The 18,446-nt window shown below is 47.0% G+C and overlaps 1 protein-coding gene across 15 annotated transcripts in view; it reads left to right on the top strand.

The window, feature by feature from the left end:
- The window catches only part of LOC114261580 (protein kinase and PP2C-like domain-containing protein), a 132,779-nt gene that overhangs the window by 77,364 nt on the left and 36,969 nt on the right, over positions 1-18,446 (top strand). For 6 of the 15 annotated variants that reach the window (XR_014346097.1, XR_014346099.1, XR_014346107.1 and 3 more), the window contains exons 1-3: positions 14,573-14,707; positions 14,879-14,996; positions 16,085-16,251. Coding sequence is in view for 3 of the 15 variants with exons in the window: in XM_082898241.1 (XP_082754367.1) it covers positions 14,593-14,707; positions 14,879-14,996; positions 16,085-16,251 (400 nt within the window). In the remaining 12 variants the exon portion in view is untranslated. Of the gene's footprint in view, positions 1-14,569; positions 14,708-14,878; positions 14,997-16,042; positions 16,252-18,446 lie in introns of those variants that run through there. The other 9 variants (XR_014346108.1, XM_082898243.1, XM_082898242.1 and 6 more) reach the window with 5 other exon arrangements.

The raw sequence follows: 18,446 nt of genomic DNA on the forward strand, positions 1-18,446 counted from the left end.
CTATTTCCAAGCCTGAGCGTGCAAAAAGTGTCTCTTTCCAGCTTAGTTTTCAAAACGGGAGTCCCCGTGCTAGTTCCGAAGCTTTCACAACTCGCGTCTGTCACTCCCGAGGTGTTTGGGGTGTTCTCGGCCCTTGTTGCGACTGTCGCATGATTTTGGCCCCCCGATGGCCTACTTCCAAGCTTAAGTGTTAGAAAAATGTGTTTTCCGACCTAGTTTTCAAATCGGCAGTCCCCGTGCCTCTTCGTTATGTTTTTGCGGCTCAAATTGGTCCCTCCTGAGATGTTCGGGGTGTTTCCCGTGCTTTCTCGTGATTGTTACACGATTCCGGTCCGCTAAGGCCTGTTTTCAAGCTTCAGTGTGAAAAAAGTACCTTTTCCGGCCTAGTTTTCAAACCGGAAGTCCCGCGCTAGTTTCCACAACTTACATTGGTTTCTCCCGAGGTGTTGGAGGTGTTCCGCGGGCCTTCTCGGGACTGTTACAGGATTTTTTTGGGCCCCCGATGGCCTATTTTCAAACTTAAGTGTTTAGGAAGTGCATTTTTTGACTTAGTTTCCAAACCGGGAGTCCCATGCGAGTTCCGTAAGTTTCCACAACTCACGTTGGCCCCTCCCTAGGTGTTTTGAGGTGTTCCCCGGACCTTCTCTTGGCTGTCACCCGATTTTGGCCCCCCCCTCCCCCCCGATGGACTATTTTCAAGCTTAGGTGCGAGAAAAGTGCCGTTTCGGACTTAGTTTCCAAACCGGGAGTCCCGTGCTAGTTCCGTAAGTTTTCACAACTTACATCGGTCCCTCCCGGGGTGGTTGACGTGTTCCCTGGGCCTTCTCGTGACTGTTACACGATTTTGGCCCCCCGACGGCTTATTTTCGAGCTTAAGTGTGAAAAAAGTGCATTTTTTGATTTAGTTCTCAAGCCGAGAGTCCAGTGCTAGTTCCGTCAGTCTCCGCAACTTACCTCTTGGACCCTCCTGAGGTGTTTGTGGCATTTCCCGGTCCTTCTCGCGACTGTGACACGGTTTCGGCCCCTCCCCCCGGTGTCCTATTTCCAAGCCTAAGCGTGGAAAAAGTGTCACTTTCCAACTTAGTTTTCAAACCGGGAGTCCCCGTGCTAGTTCCGTAAGCTTTCACACCTCGCGTCTGTCACTCCCGAGGTGTTTGAGGTGTTCCCGTCCCTTTGTTGCGACTGTTACGTGATTTTGTCCCCCCGATGGCCTACTTCCAAGCTTAAGTGTTAGAAAAGTGTGTTCTCCGACCTAGTTTTCAAATCGGCAGTCCCGTGTGAGTTTCGTTGGTTTCCATAACTCACGTTTGTCCCTCCCTAGGTGTTTTGAGGTGTTCCCCGGACCTTCTCTTGGTTGTCACCCGATTTTGGCCCCCCCCGATGCACTATTTTCAAGCTTAGGTGCGAGAAAAGTGCCGTTTCGGACTTAGTTTCCCAACCGGGAGTCCCGAGAAAAGTGCCGTTTCGGACTTAGTTTCCTAACCGGGAGTCCCGTGCTAGTTCCGTAAGTTTTCACAACTTACATCGGTCCCTCCCGGGGTGTTTGACGTGTTCCCTGGGCCTTCTCGTGACTGTTACACGATTTTGGCCCCCGACGGCTTATTTTCGAGCTGAAGTGTGAAAAAAGTGCATTTTTTGATTTAGTTCTCAAGCCGAGAGTCCCGTGCTAGTTCCATAAGTCTTCGAAACCTACCTCTTGGACCCTCCCGAGGTGTTTTGGGCATTTCTCGGTCCTTCTCGCGACTGTGGCACGTTTCTGGCCTCCCCCCCCCCCCCGGTGTCCTATTTCCAAGCCTGAGCGTGCAAAAAGTGTCTCTTTCCAGCTTAGTTTTCAAAACGGGAGTCCCCGTGCTAGTTCCGAAGCTTTCACAACTCGCGTCTGTCACTCCCGAGGTGTTTGGGGTGTTCTCGGCCCTTGTTGCGACTGTCGCATGATTTTGGCCCCCCGATGGCCTACTTCCAAGCTTAAGTGTTAGAAAAATGTGTTTTCCGACCTAGTTTTCAAATCGGCAGTCCCCGTGCCTCTTCGTTATGTTTTTGCGGCTCAAATTGGTCCCTCCTGAGATGTTCGGGGTGTTTCCCGTGCTTTCTCGTGATTGTTACACGATTCCGGTCCGCTAAGGCCTGTTTTCAAGCTTCAGTGTGAAAAAAGTACCTTTTCCGGCCTAGTTTTCAAACCGGAAGTCCCGCGCTAGTTTCCACAACTTACATTGGTTTCTCCCGAGGTGTTGGAGGTGTTCCGCGGGCCTTCTCGGGACTGTTACAGGATTTTTTTGGGCCCCCGATGGCCTATTTTCAAACTTAAGTGTTTAGGAAGTGCATTTTTTGACTTAGTTTCCAAACCGGGAGTCCCATGCGAGTTCCGTAAGTTTCCACAACTCACGTTGGCCCCTCCCTAGGTGTTTTGAGGTGTTCCCCGGACCTTCTCTTGGCTGTCACCCGATTTTGGCCCCCCCTCCCCCCCGATGGACTATTTTCAAGCTTAGGTGCGAGAAAAGTGCCGTTTCGGACTTAGTTTCCAAACCGGGAGTCCCGTGCTAGTTCCGTAAGTTTTCACAACTTACATCGGTCCCTCCCGGGGTGGTTGACGTGTTCCCTGGGCCTTCTCGTGACTGTTACACGATTTTGGCCCCCCGACGGCTTATTTTCGAGCTTAAGTGTGAAAAAAGTGCATTTTTTGATTTAGTTCTCAAGCCGAGAGTCCAGTGCTAGTTCCGTCAGTCTCCGCAACTTACCTCTTGGACCCTCCTGAGGTGTTTGTGGCATTTCCCGGTCCTTCTCGCGACTGTGACACGGTTTCGGCCCCTCCCCCCGGTGTCCTATTTCCAAGCCTAAGCGTGGAAAAAGTGTCACTTTCCAACTTAGTTTTCAAACCGGGAGTCCCCGTGCTAGTTCCGTAAGCTTTCACACCTCGCGTCTGTCACTCCCGAGGTGTTTGAGGTGTTCCCGTCCCTTTGTTGCGACTGTTACGTGATTTTGTCCCCCCGATGGCCTACTTCCAAGCTTAAGTGTTAGAAAAGTGTGTTCTCCGACCTAGTTTTCAAATCGGCAGTCCCGTGTGAGTTTCGTCGGTTTCCATAACTCACGTTTGTCCCTCCCTAGGTGTTTTGAGGTGTTCCCCGGACCTTCTCTTGGTTGTCACCCGATTTTGGCCCCCCCGATGCACTATTTTCAAGCTTAGGTGCGAGAAAAGTGCCGTTTCGGACTTAGTTTCCCAACCGGGAGTCCCGAGAAAAGTGCCGTTTCGGACTTAGTTTCCTAACCGGGAGTCCCGTGCTAGTTCCGTAAGTTTTCACAACTTACATCGGTCCCTCCCGGGGTGTTTGACGTGTTCCCTGGGCCTTCTCGTGACTGTTACACGATTTTGGCCCCCGACGGCTTATTTTCGAGCTGAAGTGTGAAAAAAGTGCATTTTTTGATTTAGTTCTCAAGCCGAGAGTCCCGTGCTAGTTCCATAAGTCTTCGAAACCTACCTCTTGGACCCTCCCGAGGTGTTTTGGGCATTTCTCGGTCCTTCTCGCGACTGTGGCACGTTTCTGGCCTCCCCCCCCCCCCCCGGTGTCCTATTTCCAAGCCTGAGCGTGCAAAAAGTGTCTCTTTCCAGCTTAGTTTTCAAAACGGGAGTCCCCGTGCTAGTTCCGAAGCTTTCACAACTCGCGTCTGTCACTCCCGAGGTGTTTGGGGTGTTCTCGGCCCTTGTTGCGACTGTCGCATGATTTTGGCCCCCCGATGGCCTACTTCCAAGCTTAAGTGTTAGAAAAATGTGTTTTCCGACCTAGTTTTCAAATCGGCAGTCCCCGTGCCTCTTCGTTATGTTTTTGCGGCTCAAATTGGTCCCTCCTGAGATGTTCGGGGTGTTTCCCGTGCTTTCTCGTGATTGTTACACGATTCCGGTCCGCTAAGGCCTGTTTTCAAGCTTCAGTGTGAAAAAAGTACCTTTTCCGGCCTAGTTTTCAAACCGGAAGTCCCGCGCTAGTTTCCACAACTTACATTGGTTTCTCCCGAGGTGTTGGAGGTGTTCCGCGGGCCTTCTCGGGACTGTTACAGGATTTTTTTGGGCCCCCGATGGCCTATTTTCAAACTTAAGTGTTTAGGAAGTGCATTTTTTGACTTAGTTTCCAAACCGGGAGTCCCATGCGAGTTCCGTAAGTTTCCACAACTCACGTTGGCCCCTCCCTAGGTGTTTTGAGGTGTTCCCCGGACCTTCTCTTGGCTGTCACCCGATTTTGGCCCCCCCCTCCCCCCCGATGGACTATTTTCAAGCTTAGGTGCGAGAAAAGTGCCGTTTCGGACTTAGTTTCCAAACCGGGAGTCCCGTGCTAGTTCCGTAAGTTTTCACAACTTACATCGGTCCCTCCCGGGGTGGTTGACGTGTTCCCTGGGCCTTCTCGTGACTGTTACACGATTTTGGCCCCCCGACGGCTTATTTTCGAGCTTAAGTGTGAAAAAAGTGCATTTTTTGATTTAGTTCTCAAGCCGAGAGTCCAGTGCTAGTTCCGTCAGTCTCCGCAACTTACCTCTTGGACCCTCCTGAGGTGTTTGTGGCATTTCCCGGTCCTTCTCGTGACTGTGACACGGTTTCGGCCCCTCCCCCCGGTGTCCTATTTCCAAGCCTAAGCGTGGAAAAAGTGTCACTTTCCAACTTAGTTTTCAAACCGGGAGTCCCCGTGCTAGTTCCGTAAGCTTTCACACCTGGCGTCTGTCACTCCCGAGGTGTTTGAGGTGTTCCCGTCCCTTTGTTGCGACTGTTACGTGATTTTGTCCCCCCGATGGCCTACTTCCAAGCTTAAGTGTTAGAAAAGTGTGTTCTCCGACCTAGTTTTCAAATCGGCAGTCCCGTGTGAGTTTCGTTGGTTTCCATAACTCACGTTTGTCCCTCCCTAGGTGTTTTGAGGTGTTCCCCGGACCTTCTCTTGGTTGTCACCCGATTTTGGCCCCCCCCGATGCACTATTTTCAAGCTTAGGTGCGAGAAAAGTGCCGTTTCGGACTTAGTTTCCCAACCGGGAGTCCCGAGAAAAGTGCCGTTTCGGACTTAGTTTCCTAACCGGGAGTCCCGTGCTAGTTCCGTAAGTTTTCACAACTTACATCGGTCCCTCCCGGGGTGTTTGACGTGTTCCCTGGGCCTTCTCGTGACTGTTACACGATTTTGGCCCCCGACGGCTTATTTTCGAGCTTAAGTGTGAAAAAAGTGCATTTTTTGATTTAGTTCTCAAGCCGAGAGTCCCGTGCTAGTTCCATAAGTCTTCGAAACCTACCTCTTGGACCCTCCCGAGGTGTTTTGGGCATTTCTCGGTCCTTCTCGCGACTGTGGCACGTTTCTGGCCTCCCCCCCCCCCCGGTGTCCTATTTCCAAGCCTGAGCGTGCAAAAAGTGTCTCTTTCCAGCTTAGTTTTCAAAACGGGAGTCCCCGTGCTAGTTCCGAAGCTTTCACAACTCGCGTCTGTCACTCCCGAGGTGTTTGGGGTGTTCTCGGCCCTTGTTGCGACTGTCGCATGATTTTGGCCCCCCGATGGCCTACTTCCAAGCTTAAGTGTTAGAAAAATGTGTTTTCCGACCTAGTTTTCAAATCGGCAGTCCCCGTGCCTCTTCGTTATGTTTTTGCGGCTCAAATTGGTCCCTCCTGAGATGTTCGGGGTGTTTCCCGTGCTTTCTCGTGATTGTTACACGATTCCGGTCCGCTAAGGCCTGTTTTCAAGCTTCAGTGTGAAAAAAGTACCTTTTCCGGCCTAGTTTTCAAACCGGAAGTCCCGCGCTAGTTTCCACAACTTACATTGGTTTCTCCCGAGGTGTTGGAGGTGTTCCGCGGGCCTTCTCGGGACTGTTACAGGATTTTTTTGGGCCCCCGATGGCCTATTTTCAAACTTAAGTGTTTAGGAAGTGCATTTTTTGACTTAGTTTCCAAACCGGGAGTCCCATGCGAGTTCCGTAAGTTTCCACAACTCACGTTGGCCCCTCCCTAGGTGTTTTGAGGTGTTCCTCGGACCTTCTCTTGGCTGTCACCCGATTTTGGCCCCCCCCTCCCCCCCGATGGACTATTTTCAAGCTTAGGTGCGAGAAAAGTGCCGTTTCGGACTTAGTTTCCAAACCGGGAGTCCCGTGCTAGTTCCGTAAGTTTTCACAACTTACATCGGTCCCTCCCGGGGTGGTTGACGTGTTCCCTGGGCCTTCTCGTGACTGTTACACGATTTTGGCCCCCCGACGGCTTATTTTCGAGCTTAAGTGTGAAAAAAGTGCATTTTTTGATTTAGTTCTCAAGCCGAGAGTCCAGTGCTAGTTCCGTCAGTCTCCGCAACTTACCTCTTGGACCCTCCTGAGGTGTTTGTGGCATTTCCCGGTCCTTCTCGCGACTGTGACACGGTTTCGGCCCCTCCCCCCGGTGTCCTATTTCCAAGCCTAAGCGTGGAAAAAGTGTCACTTTCCAACTTAGTTTTCAAACCGGGAGTCCCCGTGCTAGTTCCGTAAGCTTTCACACCTGGCGTCTGTCACTCCCGAGGTGTTTGAGGTGTTCCCGTCCCTTTGTTGCGACTGTTACGTGATTTTGTCCCCCCGATGGCCTACTTCCAAGCTTAAGTGTTAGAAAAGTGTGTTCTCCGACCTAGTTTTCAAATCGGCAGTCCCGTGTGAGTTTCGTTGGTTTCCATAACTCACGTTTGTCCCTCCCTAGGTGTTTTGAGGTGTTCCCCGGACCTTCTCTTGGTTGTCACCCGATTTTGGCCCCCCCCGATGCACTATTTTCAAGCTTAGGTGCGAGAAAAGTGCCGTTTCGGACTTAGTTTCCCAACCGGGAGTCCCGAGAAAAGTGCCGTTTCGGACTTAGTTTCCTAACCGGGAGTCCCGTGCTAGTTCCGTAAGTTTTCACAACTTACATCGGTCCCTCCCGGGGTGTTTGACGTGTTCCCTGGGCCTTCTCGTGACTGTTACACGATTTTGGCCCCCGACGGCTTATTTTCGAGCTTAAGTGTGAAAAAAGTGCATTTTTTGATTTAGTTCTCAAGCCGAGAGTCCCGTGCTAGTTCCATAAGTCTTCGAAACCTACCTCTTGGACCCTCCCGAGGTGTTTTGGGCATTTCTCGGTCCTTCTCGCGACTGTGGCACGTTTCTGGCCTCCCCCCCCCCCCCGGTGTCCTATTTCCAAGCCTGAGCGTGCAAAAAGTGTCTCTTTCCAGCTTAGTTTTCAAAACGGGAGTCCCCGTGCTAGTTCCGAAGCTTTCACAACTCGCGTCTGTCACTCCCGAGGTGTTTGGGGTGTTCTCGGCCCTTGTTGCGACTGTCGCATGATTTTGGCCCCCCGATGGCCTACTTCCAAGCTTAAGTGTTAGAAAAATGTGTTTTCCGACCTAGTTTTCAAATCGGCAGTCCCCGTGCCTCTTCGTTATGTTTTTGCGGCTCAAATTGGTCCCTCCTGAGATGTTCGGGGTGTTTCCCGTGCTTTCTCGTGATTGTTACACGATTCCGGTCCGCTAAGGCCTGTTTTCAAGCTTCAGTGTGAAAAAAGTACCTTTTCCGGCCTAGTTTTCAAACCGGAAGTCCCGCGCTAGTTTCCACAACTTACATTGGTTTCTCCCGAGGTGTTGGAGGTGTTCCGCGGGCCTTCTCGGGACTGTTACAGGATTTTTTTGGGCCCCCGATGGCCTATTTTCAAACTTAAGTGTTTAGGAAGTGCATTTTTTGACTTAGTTTCCAAACCGGGAGTCCCATGCGAGTTCCGTAAGTTTCCACAACTCACGTTGGCCCCTCCCTAGGTGTTTTGAGGTGTTCCCCGGACCTTCTCTTGGCTGTCACCCGATTTTGGCCCCCCCCTCCCCCCCGATGGACTATTTTCAAGCTTAGGTGCGAGAAAAGTGCCGTTTCGGACTTAGTTTCCAAACCGGGAGTCCCGTGCTAGTTCCGTAAGTTTTCACAACTTACATCGGTCCCTCCCGGGGTGGTTGACGTGTTCCCTGGGCCTTCTCGTGACTGTTACACGATTTTGGCCCCCCGACGGCTTATTTTCGAGCTTAAGTGTGAAAAAAGTGCATTTTTTGATTTAGTTCTCAAGCCGAGAGTCCAGTGCTAGTTCCGTCAGTCTCCGCAACTTACCTCTTGGACCCTCCTGAGGTGTTTGTGGCATTTCCCGGTCCTTCTCGCGACTGTGACACGGTTTCGGCCCCTCCCCCCGGTGTCCTATTTCCAAGCCTAAGCGTGGAAAAAGTGTCACTTTCCAACTTAGTTTTCAAACCGGGAGTCCCCGTGCTAGTTCCGTAAGCTTTCACACCTCGCGTCTGTCACTCCCGAGGTGTTTGAGGTGTTCCCGTCCCTTTGTTGCGACTGTTACGTGATTTTGTCCCCCCGATGGCCTACTTCCAAGCTTAAGTGTTAGAAAAGTGTGTTCTCCGACCTAGTTTTCAAATCGGCAGTCCCGTGTGAGTTTCGTTGGTTTCCATAACTCACGTTTGTCCCTCCCTAGGTGTTTTGAGGTGTTCCCCGGACCTTCTCTTGGTTGTCACCCGATTTTGGCCCCCCCCGATGCACTATTTTCAAGCTTAGGTGCGAGAAAAGTGCCGTTTCGGACTTAGTTTCCCAACCGGGAGTCCCGAGAAAAGTGCCGTTTCGGACTTAGTTTCCTAACCGGGAGTCCCGTGCTAGTTCCGTAAGTTTTCACAACTTACATCGGTCCCTCCCGGGGTGTTTGACGTGTTCCCTGGGCCTTCTCGTGACTGTTACACGATTTTGGCCCCCGACGGCTTATTTTCGAGCTTAAGTGTGAAAAAAGTGCATTTTTTGATTTAGTTCTCAAGCCGAGAGTCCCGTGCTAGTTCCATAAGTCTTCGAAACCTACCTCTTGGACCCTCCCGAGGTGTTTTGGGCATTTCTCGGTCCTTCTCGCGACTGTGGCACGTTTCTGGCCTCCCCTCCCCCCCCCGGTGTCCTATTTCCAAGCCTGAGCGTGCAAAAAGTGTCTCTTTCCAGCTTAGTTTTCAAAACGGGAGTCCCCGTGCTAGTTCCGAAGCTTTCACAACTCGCGTCTGTCACTCCCGAGGTGTTTGGGGTGTTCTCGGCCCTTGTTGCGACTGTCGCATGATTTTGGCCCCCCGATGGCCTACTTCCAAGCTTAAGTGTTAGAAAAATGTGTTTTCCGACCTAGTTTTCAAATCGGCAGTCCCCGTGCCTCTTCGTTATGTTTTTGCGGCTCAAATTGGTCCCTCCTGAGATGTTCGGGGTGTTTCCCGTGCTTTCTCGTGATTGTTACACGATTCCGGTCCGCTAAGGCCTGTTTTCAAGCTTCAGTGTGAAAAAAGTACCTTTTCCGGCCTAGTTTTCAAACCGGAAGTCCCGCGCTAGTTTCCACAACTTACATTGGTTTCTCCCGAGGTGTTGGAGGTGTTCCGCGGGCCTTCTCGGGACTGTTACAGGATTTTTTTGGGCCCCCGATGGCCTATTTTCAAACTTAAGTGTTTAGGAAGTGCATTTTTTGACTTAGTTTCCAAACCGGGAGTCCCATGCGAGTTCCGTAAGTTTCCACAACTCACGTTGGCCCCTCCCTAGGTGTTTTGAGGTGTTCCCCGGACCTTCTCTTGGCTGTCACCCGATTTTGGCCCCCCCCTCCCCCCCGATGGACTATTTTCAAGCTTAGGTGCGAGAAAAGTGCCGTTTCGGACTTAGTTTCCAAACCGGGAGTCCCGTGCTAGTTCCGTAAGTTTTCACAACTTACATCGGTCCCTCCCGGGGTGGTTGACGTGTTCCCTGGGCCTTCTCGTGACTGTTACACGATTTTGGCCCCCCGACGGCTTATTTTCGAGCTTAAGTGTGAAAAAAGTGCATTTTTTGATTTAGTTCTCAAGCCGAGAGTCCAGTGCTAGTTCCGTCAGTCTCCGCAACTTACCTCTTGGACCCTCCTGAGGTGTTTGTGGCATTTCCCGGTCCTTCTCGCGACTGTGACACGGTTTCGGCCCCTCCCCCCGGTGTCCTATTTCCAAGCCTAAGCGTGGAAAAAGTGTCACTTTCCAACTTAGTTTTCAAACCGGGAGTCCCCGTGCTAGTTCCGTAAGCTTTCACACCTCGCGTCTGTCACTCCCGAGGTGTTTGAGGTGTTCCCGTCCCTTTGTTGCGACTGTTACGTGATTTTGTCCCCCCGATGGCCTACTTCCAAGCTTAAGTGTTAGAAAAGTGTGTTCTCCGACCTAGTTTTCAAATTGGCAGTCCCGTGTGAGTTTCGTCGGTTTCCATAACTCACGTTTGTCCCTCCCTAGGTGTTTTGAGGTGTTCCCCGGACCTTCTCTTGGTTGTCACCCGATTTTGGCCCCCCCGATGCACTATTTTCAAGCTTAGGTGCGAGAAAAGTGCCGTTTCGGACTTAGTTTCCCAACCGGGAGTCCCGAGAAAAGTGCCGTTTCGGACTTAGTTTCCTAACCGGGAGTCCCGAGAAAAGTCCCGCGCTAGTTTCCACAACTTACATTGGTTTCTCCCGAGGTGTTACTGGTGTTCCACGGGCCTTCTCGGGACTGTTACAGGATTTTTTTGGCCCCCGATGGCCTATTTTTAAACTTGCGTGTTTAGGAAGTGCATTTTTTGACTTAGTTTCCAAACCAGGAGTCCCATGCGAGTTCTGTAAGTTTCCACAGCTCACGTTGGTCCTTCCCAAGGTGTTTTGAGGTGTTCCCCGGACCTTCTCTTGGCTGTCACCCGATTTTGGCCCCCCCGATGCACTATTTTCAAGCTTAGGTGCGAGAAAAGTGCCGTTTCGGACTTAGTTTCCAAATCGGGAGTCCCCGTGCTAGTTCCGTAAGTTTTCACAACTTACATCGGTCCCTCCCGGGGTGTTTGACGTGTTCCCCGGGCGTTCTCGTTACTGTTACACGATTTTGGCCCCCGACGGCTTATTTTCGAGCTTAAGTGTGAAAAAAGTGCATTTTTTTATTTTGTTCTCAAGCTTAGAGTGCTGTGCTAGTTCCATAAGTCTCCGCAACTTACCTCTTGGACCCTCCCGAGGTGTTTGGGGCATTTTTCGGTCCTTCTCGCGACTGTGACACGTTTTTGGCCCTTTCCCCCGGTGTCCTATTTCCAAGCCTAAGCGTGGAAAAAGTGTCTCTTTCCAACTTAGTTTTCAAACTGGGAGTCCCCGTGTTAGTTCCGTAAGCTTTCACAACTCGCGTCTGTCACTCCCGAGGTGTTTGAGGTGTTCCCGTCCCTTGTTGCGACTTTTACATGATTTTGTCCCCCCGATGGCCTACTTCCAAGCTTAAGTGCTAGAAAAGTGTGTTTTCCAATATTGTTTTCAAATCGGGAGTCCTCGTGCCTGTTCGTTAAGTTTTCACGGCTCAAATTGGTCCTTCCTGAGATGTTCGGGGTGTTCCCTGGGCTTTCTCATGATTGTTACACGATTCCGGCCTGCCGAGGCCTGTTTTCAAGCTTCACTGTGAAAAAAGTACCTTTTCCGACCTAGTTTTCAAACCGGAAGTCCCGCTCTAGTTTCCACAACTTACATTGGTTTCTCCCGAGGTGTTTGAGGTGATCCACGGGCTTTCTCGAGACTGTTGCAGAATTTTTTTAGGCCCCGATTGCCTATTGTCAAACTTAAGTGTTTAGGAAGTGCATTTTTTGACTTAGTTTCTAAACTGGGAGTCCCATGCAAGTTCTGTAAGTTTTCACAGCTCACGTTGGTCCGTCCCTAGGTGTTTTTAGGTGTTCCTCGGACCTTCTCTTGGCTGTCGCCCGATTTTGGCCCCTCCGATTGACTATTTTCAAACTTAGGTGCAAGAAAATTGCCGTTTCGGACATAGTTTCCAAACCGGGAGTCCCGTGCTAATTCCGTAAGTTTTTACAACTTACATCGGTTCCTCCCGGGGTGTTTGACGTGTTCCCCGGGCCTTCTCGTGACTGTTACACGATTTTGGCCCCCGACGGCTTATTTTCGAGCTTAAGTGTGAAAAAAGTGCATTTTTTGATTTAGTTCTCAAGCCTAGTGTCCCGTGCTAGTTCCGGAAGTCTCCGCAACTTACCTCTTGGACCCTCTCGAGGTGTTTGGGTCATTTCCCGGTCCTTCTCGCGACTGTGACACGGTTTTGGCCCCCCCCGGTGTCCTATTTCCAACCCTAAGCGTGGAAAAAGTGTCTCTTTCCAACTTAGTTTTCAAACCGAGAGTCCCCGTGCTTGTTCCGTCAGCTTTCACAACTCGCGTCTGTCACTCCCGAGGTGTTTGAGGTGCTCCCGGCCCTTGTGGCGACTGTTACATGATTTTAGGCCCCCGTTGGCCTACTTCCAAGCTTAAGTGTTAGAAAAGTGTGTTTTCCGACCTTGTTTTCAAATCGGGAGTCCCCGTGCCTGTTTGTTATGTTTTCACAGCTCAAATTGGTCCCTCCTGAGATGTTCGGGGTGTTCCCCGGTCCTTCTCGTGATTGTTACACGATTCCGGCCCGCCGAGGCCTGTTTTCAAGCTTCAGTGTGAAAAAAGTACATTTTCCGACCTAGTTTTCAAACCGGAAGTCCCGCGCTAGTTTCCACAACTTACGTTGGTTTCTCCCGATGTGTTGGAGGTGATCCACGGGCCTTCTCGGGACTGTTGTAGGATTTTTTTGGGCCCCGATTGCCTATTTTCATACTTAAGTGTTTAGGAAGTGCATTTTTTGACTTAGTTTCCAAACCGTGAGTCCCATGCGAGTTCCGTAAGTTTTCACTGCTCACGTTGGTCCCTCCCTAGGTGTTTTGAGGTGTTCCCCGGACCTTCTCTTGGCTGTCACCCGGTTTTGGCCCCCCCGATGGACTATTTTCTAGCTTAGATGCGAGAAAAGTGCCATTTCGGACTTAGTTTCCAAACCGGGAGTCCCGTGCTAGTTCCGTAAGTTTTCACAACTTACATCGGTCCCTCCCGGGGTGTTTGACGTGTTCCCCAGGCCTTCTCGTGACTGTTACACGATTTTGGCCCCCGACGGCTTATTTTTGAGTTTAAGTGTGAAAAAAGTGCATTTTTTGATTTAGTTCTCAAGCCGAAAGTCCCGTGCTAATTTCGTAAGTCTCCGCAACTTGCCTCTTGGACCCTCCTGAAGTGTTTGGGGCATTTCCCGGTCCTTTTCGCGACTGTGACACGGTTTTGGCCTACCCTCGGTGTCCTATTTCCTAGCCTAAGCGTGGAAAAATTCTCTCTTTCCCACTTAGTTTTCAAACCGGGAGTCCCCGTGCTAATTTCGTAAGCTTTCACAACTCTCGTCTCACTCCCGAGGTGTTTGAGGTGTTCCCGGCCCTTGTTGCGACTGTTACATGATTTTGGCCCCCCGATGGCCTACTTCCAAGCTTAAGTGTTAGAAAAGTGTGTTTTTCGACCTAGTTTTCAAATCGGGAGTCCCCGTGTCTGTTCGTTATGTTTTCACAGCTCAAATTGGTCCCTCCTGAGATGTTCGAGGTGTTCCCAGGGCCTTCTCGTGATTGTTACACGATTCCGGTCCGCCAAGGCCTGTTTTCAAGCTTCAGTGTGAAAAAAGTACCTTTTCCGACCTAGTTTTCAAACCGAAAATCCCGCGCTAGTTTCCACAACTTACATTGGTTTCTCCCGAGGTGTTGGAGGTGTTCCACGGGCCTTCTCGGGACATTTACATGATTTTTTTGGCCCCCGATGGCCTATTTTCAAACTGAAGTGTTTAGGAAGTGCATTTTTTGACTTAGTTTCCAAACCGGGAGTCCCATGCGAGTTCCGTAAGTTTCCACAACTCACGTTGGTCCCTCCCTAGGTGTTTTGAGGTGTTGCCCAGACCTTCTCTTGGCTGTCACCCGATTTTGGCCCCCCCAATGGGCTATTTTCAAGCTTAGGTGTGAGAAAAGTGCCGTTTCGGACTTAGTTTTCAAACCGGGAGTCACGTGCTAGTTCCGTAAGTTTTCACAACTTACATCGGTCCCTCCCGGGGTGTTTGACGTGTTCCCCGGGCCTTCTCGTGACTGTTGCACGATTTTGACCCCCGACGGCTTATTTTCGAGCTTCAGTGTGAAAAAAGTGCATTTTTTGATTTAGTTCTCAAGCCGAGAGTCCCGTGCTAGTTCCGTAAGTCTCCGCAACTTACCTCTTGGACCCTCCCGAGGTGTTTGGGGCATTTCCCAGTCCTTCTCGCGACTGTGACACGGTTTTGGGCCCCCTCGGTGTCCTATTTCCAAGCCTAAGCGTGGAAAAAGTATCTCTTTCCAACTTAGTTTTCAAACCGGGGCTCCCCGTGCTAGCTCCATAAGCTTTCACAACTCGCGTCTGTCATTGCCGCGGTGTTTAAGGTGTTCCCGGCCCTTGTTGCGACTGTTATATGATTTTGGGCCCCCGATGGCCTACTTCCAAGCTTAAGTGTTAGAAAAGTGTGTTTTCCGACCTAGTTTTCAAATCGGTAGTCCCGATGGCCTACGTTTGAAGGAGTGTAAACTTAATCAACAGAATTATACGAGACAGATTATTTCGTGCTCGTACAATTTTAATAAAATAAAATAAAAATTCAACTTTTTAACCGACCTACCAAAATAATCTATCTTCATCCTCTCCATCCCAGCCCAACCCGAAGCTTCGTTTTTGCACCCTCTTCTACGTATACATAAACATATAAATATATACATGGGTGAGAGGCGAGAGAGAGAGAGAGAGAGATATGGGGGTGGAGATTGTGGAGTCAAACACATGCATTCGGGGTTGCTGCCGGAGCGACTCAATTCCTCTGCATCTCCCACCTTCTTCCTACTCTCTCTTAAACCCAATTGCTCGAGGTATCAATCAATATATATATGTGTGTATTTGTTTTTTTGTTTCTCAATTGCAATTCAAAGAGAAAGCTTAATTTGTGGCCCTTAATTTGTACCCCTCTTTGGCTTTGCTCTCACATTGGCTTTGTTGTTGTGAATGTGAAACTAAATTGGTGTGTATTCATTCTGTTTCAGGAGCAGAAAGTGTGGTTTATGAAGCTGTTTTGGATGGAAACAAGGTTGCTATGAAAAAACCCATTTTGTCTACCTCTGATCACATTGATAAATTCCACAAGGAATTGCAAATGCGATGGTCATTTCTACTCTCTCTCTCTCTCTCTCTCTCCATATATACAGTAGCTCATTTTGTCCTATTTAGCACACAAATATTCTCCACCTTTTCTCATTTTCTATCTCTGCCTTACGTGAATTCCAAATTAGCAAAACCCCTTTTTGTGTGTATATACATGTGTGTGTGTGTCTCACTATGTAAGTAACCAACTATAGTGTGATGATCAAGGCCTACCCTGAGTTGTTGGAGCCCTAAGAGGACTCTTGAAATTGAAGCCTTTTCTATATAATCATTAAAAAAATTGCATGTAAAATAGTAAGTATTTACATTTTATATATATATATATATATTTAAATTTGCTATTACCCACACAAATTTAGCTTGCAGATATAATTACTAAAATTTAACTTACACAAATTAAGACACGAAGAAAAATCATTGCAAGAGCTCAAAATGATAAGAATATTGTCTTGTTAGTTTTATAATTTGACCAAATTCAGTTTACAAAAAGGTATCAGTTAAATAATACCAAATAAAAATTGAACCAACTACAACAGTGTATCAGTTAAATATTACTTTTCTCACATTTTTTAATGCAAAATTACTAATTAAGCTTGCATAATCTATAAGGACCCTTTAGTTTAGATTGTGAACTTAGATTAGTTGTACTGAATCCTTATTTTTGAGCCTACTAATGCTATAAGAGTTAAAATTAATTAGGGCCCCTAAATTTTGTTAAAATTTGGAGGCCCTTGGTGGTCTTGCCTCAAGGTTGGGGCTGGCCATGATGCATTTGGGGGAGGAGAGGGATATTGGTTCTGGAAAAGGATGTTGAGGTGGTTTTAGGTAGTTTTACCATTTTATCATTCTGTGCAAATCAAAATAGAATCCAAAGATGTTTGAGCACGGGGTAATTCAGGCATACTAAAAATCTGTCAGGGACATCAATTAAGGTGTTTCCTTCTAATAATAGTATAAAATATGCGCTTATATATGAATTTATGTGTGTAGATGTTTATGTATGTGTATTTGGTTTGTTTATTTGAATGTCTACATGTGATATGCAGAATTCTTTTTTGACAATTTGGTTATATGATGTGATGATGAAGCAAGTTAGATCATCTAGGAATCGCCACATTGGTTGCAGCACATGCAAAGCCTCCAAATTACATGTTTTTCTTCAAATTCTACGAGTCCCTAAATTTGGCAGAGAAACTACACGTGGAAGAGTGGAATCCAACTTTTGATCAAGTGCTCACCATCTTAGTCCAGTTAGGTATGTCTTTGATGATCTTGGCTTCATTTGAGTTTGTTTTAATTTTGTGAAGTAAACCTTAATTCCTTGCTCGTCATTGAAATTCTTTGTATTTTCTTTGTGATATTATGTGCAAAATTCCTCTTATTAAGGGTAAATAAGTAGTGTAGATTAGGCTGAACATGACACTCATAGAATAGTGTTTTATTACCTGTTATGATTTGTTTAGGTAATATGAAATACTTGAGATGATTCTTATAGGTGCTTAGTTCACATTGATGACATGTTAGTGATGTGGTGTAGATTTCAGGTTTAGGTTTCTAACTACTGTAAAGTTATATAGTGAATCTTTCCATTGGTGTTTTTCTTGCTTGAAGTCTCTTTTTACTTTGAGTGTTGCTAATGGTACTACTCATGCTCTGTCACAATTTTACAAATGATAAATTTTCGAAATTCTTGGACATTTAGTCTTTTTTGGAAAAATAATAAATAAAGAAATGTAGTAAATCCTTTAAACAGAGCCTTCTATTGAACCTAAATTGTTTTCAAAGCATCTTTTCAATTCTGGACGAAAACAAAAATTTTAGTCCTAGTTTTTGTTTTGATGCAATTGAAGGAGTAAAATTGTAACTTAAATCATAGATTTGTGTCAGGAGCAAAACTCCAACAACCCCTAGCAATAATAATAATAATAATAATGATAATAATAATATTTATCAAAAAAAATAATAATAACAATTATAAAAATTAAGCCATTAAACAATAAACACCTATGAAGTACGATACTCCAAAAATGGTGTCGTACGAGTACTGGGTACGAGTACTGGGTACTTACCGAGTGCGGGTACGAGTACCGGTACAGCAGTACATGTACCGGGTACGCCGAATACATACCGTGTACGGCAAATACATTTGGGTACGTCATGGGTACACTGTGGATACGGCATGGGTACGACACCAGTACGGCAAAATGAATTTTTTTTTTTTTCCCCTCAGATGCTAGAATTTATTGCAACCTTTATTATTATTCTTTCAATTTTAAAAATATCAAGTAATTTATTTCCAACACTCTTTACCTATGAGTCATGGTTTTGGTCTCTTTTGTATCCTGTTTTAGACAATCAAAAAAGAAAAAAAAATAATTGTATAACTTTTTAGACAAGTTAGTTGTTCTCTTTTTAGTTTTGATATTGAAATTTTGATTTGTATGTTGGATGTTTGGCTATAAATTTTAAAAAAAATTTAAAAAAATTGATGTACCCAGCCGTACTGGTACCCTACTTTTTAAAGAATTTTCCGTATCGGTGTACCCGTATCGTACCCGTACCCGCACCCATGCTTCATAGATAAACACTTAAGGCTGCAAATTACTATTTGACGATTGTCACCGTCTAGAGGGAAAAAAGGTAATAAAAAAATTTAAAAAAGTGAAATGAAAGTCAAAATGTAAATGCTTTGGTATGTAACTTTATTTTGTTGATTAAGGTTGGAGTTTTCTATTTATTCGAGAGGCTTTTATAGGAACAAATGAAATTACAATGGACTTCATTTGATCGAAGGGTTGATATCATGTCTTTAACAAATTAGGAGCAATTGAAATAGGCGCATGCCTCGGATGCGCTTCGTTAATGTCATCTCACCTCAAGGATGGCAATGGATCGGGTTTTGAGTGTGAATTCTTGCTTTTAAACTTAATTAATTTAGTGATACAATTTTATACTTTACTTTACTATAAACCTGACAATTTTGACCTACCTACCGCTATAGTTTACCCTACCCTGGCCCTCAGGTGCACCTTATTACACTTTGTGCCTAGGTGCGTGCCTAAGCACGCTTTTGATAGCATTGGCTTAGATTTTACACACATTCCATAAAACATACGTTGTCAATGATTAAGGATGTGCAATCTACTACCATGTTGTGTTCTTAAGTTTTGTTTTTTTCAACATATAGGAATTAGTAGTGTTTTTTGTCAATTTTGAATAGATTATTCCTGATGCATCTAGAGAAGGGAACCCAAACTTAGATTAGGTTATTGACCATTGACCAAAATAAAATAAAGAGATTAACTTATTGGTAAGTTTTAGCATGTTGCACAAGATTTATAAGAATGTCTAAACATATGAGTGATGATAATGAAGTATTTATGTCACGATGGACATAATGCTCTTCAAAAATTTTGATAAATATCCTTGAATTTCTGTAAAACATGGGAA

The sequence above is a fragment of the Camellia sinensis genome, chromosome 12, assembly GCF_055761805.1.
Source record: "Camellia sinensis isolate YWXY chromosome 12, ASM5576180v1, whole genome shotgun sequence".
NCBI lineage: Eukaryota > Viridiplantae > Streptophyta > Magnoliopsida > Ericales > Theaceae > Camellia > Camellia sinensis.